At 31.6% G+C, this 9561-nt stretch overlaps 1 protein-coding gene across 1 annotated transcript; it reads left to right on the top strand.

Annotated features, from left to right (window-relative positions):
* Window positions 1-6326: 6326 nt before the first annotated feature.
* Window positions 6327-9072, top strand: LOC141600293 (heparanase-like protein 3). The gene is made up of 9 exons (XM_074420491.1): window positions 6327-6756; window positions 6919-6955; window positions 7059-7239; window positions 7334-7485; window positions 7595-7828; window positions 7907-8096; window positions 8190-8315; window positions 8461-8560; window positions 8638-9072. The coding sequence occupies exons 1-9, from the start codon at window positions 6529-6531 to the stop codon at window positions 9001-9003; spliced, it is 1614 nt and encodes a 537-aa protein (XP_074276592.1). The 5' UTR covers window positions 6327-6528; the 3' UTR covers window positions 9004-9072.
* Window positions 9073-9561: the final 489 nt, after the last annotated feature.

Raw genomic sequence — 9561 nt, 5'->3', positions numbered from 1 at the left:
ATGACAACTAATAAATACATGTGCCCTATCATCATCGGGTGTTTGTCGGGTTCTCTATAAATTCCAATATCGACGGATACGGGTATCTACACGGTAACAAACAGCAAAACCGAAAAATAACAAAAAAAAAAATTCTTTTTGGCTCGGAAAACCCTAAAACCAGAATTTTTTTTTTCTTTTTGCGGCTGAAAAAAAAAATAAACAGCCCTAAATTTTTATCTCGGCACAAACCCTAAATCAAAAATCAGCCGTCAAATTTTTTTCTTGCGGCAAAAATGCCCTAAAACAAAAAAAATTAATATGAAGAAAATCGTTTATAGTTGCTATTAGAACATGATTAGCATATGAATTAATTAAACATGATTAACCGTATATGCCAAAAACTATATAGCAAAAACGAATTTTATATCATCAACATGACGATTCCATTTACAATTTATTTTAATCCGAATTAAATCAAAGCATCTACAAATTCATTTTATTATCATCTTAACTGATTAAAACAACAATATGAATGAATCAAAATGGAATTCAAAGCAACAAAGAAACGAAAACATCTCGGCTGACTAGTCGAGGCAGTCAGTCGACCAGGAGTACTGGTCGATCGACCACACCGAGAATCAAAACAGCTACGGTAAAAAAAATTGCAGCCAAAACCCTAATAAATGTTTACAACCAATTTTATGAAAATTATCAAAATAAAATTCGTGGCCTTGGCTCTGATACCATTTGTGGGAAATAATCTGTATACTTCCCTTCAAATTAAGGATTATAACGAATATATAATGATGAATGCTAGTCATAAAATAAATTGCATAAACAAAAAGGTAGAGAATAAAGAAATCAACCTTCGGTCCTGGCAAAAACGGCCTAAGAACAATATCGCAATGATATTCACCTATCAGTTGCACCCAAGACGATATGAGATATGCCCTTGCTTCTTGCTAGAATCGATCCCTAAATTTTCTGTAAAATTAATTAGGGTTTTTCGTTTTTGTGTTTTAGATGAGAGGCAAGAATGAGTTAGAAAATTAGGTTAAGAAGAATTATCTCCCCTCTCCCTTATAACCGTGTATAAGGAGTAATTAGGGTAGATTTTCTTTCTTCTAATTTTCGGCCCATTTACCGAAACAGGTATATCAGTCGATCGACTGACACACCCGGTCGATCGACCATGCATAAAATGTATTATTTATAAATTGTCATTTATATCATTCCGTATTAATAAGTCTACACACAACAGCTTGCAGTGGATTTATTAATGCCGGTCTGTGACAATATTGTATAAGATATACTTTAACTTGCTAATTAAATATAACTGATTACATTTAATTACGAATTAACATATTAATTCGTTTAAGCTAACATTATATACATTAATTAAATATAACATATTATATTCAATTTACGAATTGACAATTAATTCGTCTAAGCTAATATTATTTAATAATCGTCTCATCAACACATTGACTAACTGTTTAGTCATATAAGGCATCAATGTGATTATATTTTCATACAATCACATCTCTCAAACACATCCTTTAGGTGTGACTTTTAGGGACCAGTTGATCACCGCCATCTGTATGATAATAACGTCAAACTTTCTAGCAAGCTAACCGTTATTAGGTAATCGTTAATCAACTGATAAAATACGAAGTATACCCTTGTGAACCTATAAGAGATTTATAAATGTTATCACACTAATTTGTGGAGGACACAAGCTCCAACATATAGGTGCCCGGCTTCGCCCGGGCTACCTTTATTTAGTATTAAAATTTATTTTCAATTAACTAAAACTACTTTAAAATTGCATAACTCATAAATTTATCATTAATATATTTTTCTATGATACGGAGTTGTCGGAGTATATCTTAAAATTACAATGAAAAAAATTATGAAACAAATTCACTACTCCCGCTATTAATATTTTAATTAAATCGATTGGTTAGTTAATTGTTCATATATACTTTCTTTTGTTCTTAGTATTGTTACTTTTATTACATTCGTTATTACTACTTTTACTTTCACTACTCCCCCCCGTAATTGTTGTTACTTTCACTACTTGTACATAAATATTGATAATTTCATTACTCACGTTGTTACTTCTGTTACTTTCACTACTCCCGCTTACTGCTAATATTGTTACTTTGACTATATCTAATGTTACTACAATTCTTTTCAATATTAACAGAATTACTTTTACTATTTAACCATCCAATGAGTAATTACTACCATATAACTATATCCAATATTACTTCTATTAATTTAATAAATATATTACATATATGCATTAAATATATTACATGTATGCGTTAAATTAGTCAAATCGAAATAATTATGGAATTTAATATTTTTGGAATTCTAGCTTGATTTATTTACATTTTAGTAGTTTCCAAAATATAATATACTTATATTATATTTTTTTAAGTTAAAATAATTAACATATTTATACTAATTAATACCATAAGTGGGGCATGTGTATTTAAGGAAAATCACCATATTACGGTGTTCTCTAAATTTATACTTCAACCAAAACTATATTATATTTACATTGAAGACCCTTGATCAGGTCCATCGCACAGTGATGTTGAATTAAAACTATATAGTATAATTAATTTGTATAGATTTATTTAATTATATTGAAGTCCCTTGGTTTCTGGAATTAATATATAGTATTGACTAGGTTGTAATTCACCCTCCATCTATGTACTATATATACCCCATATGAGATGAATAATATCGAACTCTCTTCCCTCTCTCAATCTTTTTGCTTGTTTTCTATCTACACTTTCTTCTCTAATCCTTATTCTATAACATTTAAGAATTTATTACTCCCTCCTTTTTTTATATATATGGCGTTTTGGCTTTTTGAGGTAAGTCTTCGACTTTAATATTTACAAAAAAAAACATATTTGTTCAAAAATTATAAAAATGATATCATTAAATTTATTACGAAAAACTCTTTCATATGAGTATAAATATTATAATATTCAGTCTTATATTTTAAGAGATAATGAAGAGAGAAGTGAGGGTCTTGAAATGTGAGAAAGTCATATATAAATCTACATAACAGTATTATTATTACAATTTAAAAATTTGTAACTAAAATTATTAATATAATTTTTAGAATATATGTATCGGAAATTATCCATGTTACCTCTTAATTTGTCAGATTTCTCATTGTACCCCTACTTTAAATTTGCCCATGATACCTTTGAGGTTCCATTTTTATGCCCTTGGTATCCCTCAATGTAATTGCCCTTAAATAAGCGTCAAATTTTGATGATGTGGCTATATTTAGTAAATTAAAATTAATAATAAATATGAAATAAAAATAAAAGTTTGAGCATTTCCCATGGTACCCTCTATACTTCTTCTACATTCTTGCTCAAATATCCCGAAGTTACGACAAAGAAGCACTATATTCTACCATTACAACTCACCACCCAAACAATCAACAAGGTTGATAGATTTAAGAAGAGTATATGTAGAAAATAAATACTTGCTTACCGGGTTATGTTAATTTAGTAGAAGAAGCTCGACAAATGTCCAACATGGCTATGTTAGATAAAAGAAAGATTTTGTTGAAACTCTTATATTGTAACATAAAAGTGGCATCTTTATGTTGAATAAGAGTAAATAGAGATGACACATAGACTGCGGTCCGGATTCTCTTCATTACTCTTCTCTCCATTACCTATCCATTAGTTATCAATGGACCGGATTGCTTTTGGAGACAAAATAAAGGGCTCATATTAGTTTTGGGCACTTCAATCTCCACCTCAATTTTTATACAATCTTGATAAATCTAAACCGTTAATTTTTTCTTCAAATCAAATCCTACCCATTAATAGGTAATGGAGAGGAGGATGTAATGGAGAGGATCCATATGCCATAGACTGATAGTAAATGACCCCCTTATCAAGTTATTCCAGCACTTAAATCAAGAATGTAGTGGGAAATTAAAATTGTATAAATTTAGGTATACAGTGGAAAAATTGTTACATCTTAAATTAGGGGTATCTGAGAAAAAAATGTATAAAGCACAATGGCGTCGTGAGATATGTTCAAACTTTTATTTTTATTTAATATTTATTATTAATTTTTAATTTACTAATTATTACTACATCAAAATTTAACGTTTTATTAACGACTGTTACATTAAGAGATACTATGGGCGCAAAAATAGAACCCTAAGGATTTCATGGGCAGATTCTTAAGAGTAGAGGTAACATGGAAAATCTGACAAAATTATGGGGCACCATGAGAAATTTTCGTTTATTTATGTGTAAAATCCGATTTTATATAATTCATGCAAGTAAATTTTATTAAATGTAAAATAAAGTGCATAAATGTTTTATTGTGTAAATTTATAATAAGCGTTATTATATGTTAATAAATTGTATAAATGAATATAAAATGGATATGTTTTATTGTGAATCTTATGATTATGGTTAAAAAATATGGAGTAAGAAATTTGGTTAAATTTCACTTTTGATCAAATTTACAGGACCTAATAACTATATTTGAAATTTAAAGAAGTTAATCTAACAATAACTCAAAGTAAAGGAGATCAATCACCATTTTCGCCTAATATGTTAATGTGAGCACTCATATCAAAAGGATTAACGTAGGAATTAGAAAGTATTAAAAAAGTAAAACAGAAAATGGAATCCTTGTCCGACCCCAGTAAACGAAAATGGAGGGGGGGTTCATATGGGCTACTTTTCAATTCTTTTATATGGCCAGTGTTCATCTAACCAGGCCTTTACCAACTTATCCTCTTACTTTTTCCTATCCTATTCTCTGTCATTGTTATTAGAATTCCGATTCAATTTTACAATTCTATGAATTTACGATCCAAAAATGTTTAACTGATCTTAAATCTTACGATTCTGTTATCATTGTAGAATCTTACGATCCTATTCATTTGAAAATTTTTGGAGTTAGGATCAATAATACAATCCTACGATCTAGGTTTTAGGAAATGTAATGTATTTTATATAATGACATTTTAAAATCCGAATCTTGTGTAAGTTGTAAAAAAATGTTTGTACAATGACACAAAAATTATTATTAATCAATAATTTATGGATAAATATTAATAAATATGTATTTTCATCTTAAATTTTATGTTTTTACCAAATTAAAAACTGTATTTAGTGAGTTTGTAGGATTTTACGATCCTATGATCCGATACTACCGATTCAATCCTACTTCATCAATCCAAAATAGAATTCTGATACTGATAATATTACTCCTTCTATTGCTTTTGCTTTTTACGGAGTACTCCCTCTATTCCGGTTATTTATTGTCCTTTTTCATATTAGGGTGTCTCAGTCATTTGTTGTCCTTTCTATTTTAAGAATGAATTTCATAAGTAATTTGATCATTTACATTCAATTTGTTCCACTTGTCATTTAGTAATTGGCTCATTCCTCTTTTCTTGGTCTTTGTGCCAAAACCAAATGACAACAATTGAGAGTACTTTTTTTAAAAAATTGTGTGATATAAAAACGCATATGTTTAGGTGTTCTCTCGAAAACAAAACTATTTTTTTCAAGTTACAAGCCTAAATAAAATGTGGACAATCTTCATTTGCAACTTGTTTGATAAGAAGTAGGATGCTGATTTGCTGCTCAATACCTTTTTGATTCATCATCTTTCTTTTTGCATGGTTCTAACTTCTGAGCAATGATGGGAGGACTGGAGGAGTGACCGAGATAATAATAATACTTCCTTAGTAATTATATGATGTTTGTGTTTAACTTTTTAAGGTCAAAATTTGAAACTTTAATAGTAAATATTTACAAATTTATGAAACATTATGATAAGATATGAAATTATTTACATTTGCTAAATAAAATGTTTCATAAAAATAATTTTTAACAAAAATTATAATATACTAGTGTAAAGAAACGTGGTCAAAGCGTCGAGCCTAAAAAATCAAACGAAAGATCATTTAATTACTGAAGTATAAAATAATTTCATTATTTTAAAAAACCTCTCACAAGCTACAAGTAGGGGAGCAAGTAGGGGAAGAATTGTAAGAGGTCTTTTGAAAAAGACGGTTATAAACAAGACTTATTAAAAAAGTGACGTAAAGGGGATAAAAAGTGAAGGGTCTTTATAGTAGTATAAATGTATAATGTTATGAGAAAATGGGCAAGTTGAAGTTGGGCATTGACGCATGAGAAGCCATGATTGACAATTGACAAAGCACATAGTAGAAAATTCTAAAGGTGGAAATTGTGTAGGAAGGAGCTTTTTGTCTATGCTCAATTTTCTCCCCTATTTACATGTCACTAAATTCGAATCACCACACTAAATAAACTCATCTTCATAACTTAACATTCTCCTATATACTTTTATTTCTTCCCCTCAACTAACACATACAAAACAATTTCGTCGTCTTTGAAGAGACTAACTGCAAAATACAAACGTGGTATATAACAAACCCAAACCACAAAATTTTGGTATGTATATATATATATATATATAGAAGTTGAGTAAATAGATAGATAAAGAATGATAAATTTGTTATGTAGTTTGTTATTATGGGGATGCATAGTGTATTTAATATTAAACCGTGCATTAGAATCACCCAAGAAAGGGAAAGTCCATGTGTTGATCAACTCGACGGTGGAGATTGGTCAAACTGATCAAGACTTCATTTGTGCGACGTTGGATTGGTGGCCTCCTGATAAGTGTGATTATGGTACTTGTACCTGGGCTACTGACACCCTTCTCAATCTGGTACGTACTAAGTATTATTTATGGACAAATTTATAAAATTTGATTCATACCAGACATGTATCTTTTGTTTCTATTTGTATTAATTATCAAATTTTATTAGTTTTTTTTTTTATATGAAGGAAATGTGACTCATGTTAGTACTTGTTTGTGTTACATTATCAGGACCTGAACAATACTAATCTGTTAAATGCAGTAAAAGGTGAGCTTAATCTCTGTTAATTTTGATTTAGCTTTTAAGTTGTTGTTTGTTTGGGAATTCAACCAGTTATTAATAGAAGAATGTTGTAATGATGATATGACAGCATTTTGGCCGCTGAAAATAAGAATGGGTGGAACATTACAGGACAGATTAATCTACCAGACGAATGAGCAACTACCTTGTAACACATTTGTCAAAGACAACTCTCAATTTTTGGGGTTTTCACAAGGTTGTTTGCCCATGTCTCGTTGGGATGACCTCAACTTGTTCTTCAAACACACAGGGTAGATTAATCTTCTTTTCTTACTCGCTTCTAAGTTCTAAGTTCTATCTTCATGCTTCAATTCTAGACATGTCAATTGGTTTTACTGTGGCCAGGGCAGTCGTAACTTTCGGTTTAAATGCCCTAACCGGAAGGACAGTGAACCCAGAAGATGGGTGGACAACAGGAGCTTGGGATCCCAGGAATGCCGAATCCCTTTTGAGATATACTGTCGACAAGGGCTACAGTATCCATGGATGGGAGCTAGGTCAGAAACCCCCCAACCAATGAATGTCTCTTTACATTTATTATTCACATACTTTTCCTGTATTCTTTCCAACATTTTTCATCTTCTGCCATTCTGAAACTGCTGACAGGAAATGAGTTAAGTGGCGATAATGGTATTGGAGCTAAGGTAACGGCTCAGCAATATGCTTCGGATGTGAAAACTCTGCATACTCTGGTAGAAAGGATTTATGTAAATTCTCAAGTAAAGCCTCTAGTGATAGGCCCTGGAGGGTTCTATGATAATACATGGTTCCCTGAATTCATTGCCGAAACTACCAACTCCCTTCAAGCAGTTTCCCATCATATCTATAATCTTGGTGCAGGTATAGAATCGAATATGAATGTACTCCAATCAAACCTGAACGAGCCATTTCTAAATAATTATACATATCTATTTGCAGGAGTCGATGATGGCCTTGAGGGTCGAATATTGGACCCGTCCTACCTCGATAAGGAAGCGACAACATTCAGTAATCTGCAACAAGCCATTAGAAATTCAGGAACTTCAGCAGTGGCTTGGGTTAGTGAAGCAGGCGGAGCTTATAACAGCGGCCACAATCATGTCACTAACGCTTTTGTGATGAGCTTCTGGTAAACTTCGCTACCAACGACTTAAACTTTATCTCATCATTCCATTTCCATTGTGAACTCAAAAGCTTATGTAATTTGGGTTTTTGAAAACAGGTACTTAGATCAGCTTGGAATGGCTGCTACTTTTGGCACCAAAACTTATTGTAGACAGAGTTTGGTTGGCGGTAATTATGGGCTGCTCAAGTCTTCTACCTTTGTTCCTAATCCTGATTATTACAGGTAATGTAATAGCGGAAAGCTTGGAATATTTTATTTTTTTATTATCATCGCTAGTTTAGCTGGTAAAGTCTTATTAAGTGTGGTGTACTCATGATCTAAAGTCTTATAAGATATAGAAGCGCTAACTCGTAGTACATATATGCAGCGCACTTCTATGGCACCGTTTGATGGGAAGACAAGTGCTCTCCACAAGTGTTTCGGGGATAAAAACGCTACGAGCCTACACTCATTGCTCAAAGCAATCTGTAAGTATCAGACCATATATATAAATAGTACATTTTGGAAAGAAAGTAGACTGTAGACTCATATATGTTTGTTTCAGCAAGGAATGACCTTACTGTTAATCAACCTGGACGGTCAGACAAACATTCAAGTCAGTGTATCTACAGATAGAGGCAGCATCTTAGCAGAAACCAGAGGGTCCCCGGTTGCTAGAAGATCAAAGTTTGAGAAAATGCCTATAATAAGGGACAATACAAGAGAAGAATACCACTTAACAGCTCCAAACAGGAATTTGAACAGCCAAAAAATGCTACTAAATGGTAAAGTTTTGAAGGTTGATTCAAATGGCAATATACCAGTACTTGAACCTGCAATTGTAAAATCTAGTGACCCTGTTAATGTTGCTCCTCTTTCAATTGTATTTGTACATATTCCAAACATTGTTTCTCAAACATGTACATTTTAGATAGGTCTAAGTGTAATGTAGGCTTAGGAATATAGCAAATCACAGCAAAACTCAACCAATTCAACACCATACAAATTATGTTTCAAATGAAGCAAAATGGAGAATTATATTGGTTCCTTCAAAGCTCAAATTCCTTTTTATATTGGTTCCTTCAAAGCTCAAATTCCTTTTTTACCCCCTGTATTCCCTAGGCATTTTTACTATTTTTCAACGATGACATGATGATCCTAATGTTGATTTTGAAAATTCCTACTCTCTTTACCACTATATCAAGTTATAGGCACGTAAAATTTGTATACGTGTCATGTCGGAAGTCAAAAGTCAAAATGTTGACCCGTCAAATGAAATGTAAAAGTAATATTTTTAATTTGGACGAAATTTGATTAAATTAGTCCATTTTAATTATTTTACCCGAATTCGATTCATTAAAGTGGTAAAACTCCGATAAATGGGTCAAATCCACTTAAATGAGACAAATTGACTTTCAAGTCCAAGCCCATTAAAAACCTAGAGTTTTAGTGTGCATTTCTCTATAAATAGGGAGCTCGTGTTCGTTTA

Source organism: Silene latifolia, chromosome 9 (assembly GCF_048544455.1).
Source record: "Silene latifolia isolate original U9 population chromosome 9, ASM4854445v1, whole genome shotgun sequence".
Lineage (NCBI taxonomy): Eukaryota > Viridiplantae > Streptophyta > Magnoliopsida > Caryophyllales > Caryophyllaceae > Silene > Silene latifolia.
The sequence above is the reverse complement of the archived record's forward strand: the minus strand, read 5'-3'. Positions and strand labels throughout refer to the sequence as shown.

What these genes read in the sequence shown, in the direction of transcription:
- LOC141600293 (XM_074420491.1), top strand. Translation starts at nt 6,529, where the DNA reads ATGATAAATTTGTTATGTAGTTTGTTATTATGGGGATGCATAGTGTAT. An exon ending in TCTGTTAAATGCAGTAAAAG is followed by an intron (nt 6,956 to 7,058) that starts GTGAGCTTAATC and finishes ATGATATGACAG; the next exon opens with CATTTTGGCCGCTGAAAATA. An exon ending in TATCCATGGATGGGAGCTAG is followed by an intron (nt 7,486 to 7,594) that starts GTCAGAAACCCC and finishes AACTGCTGACAG; the next exon opens with GAAATGAGTTAAGTGGCGAT.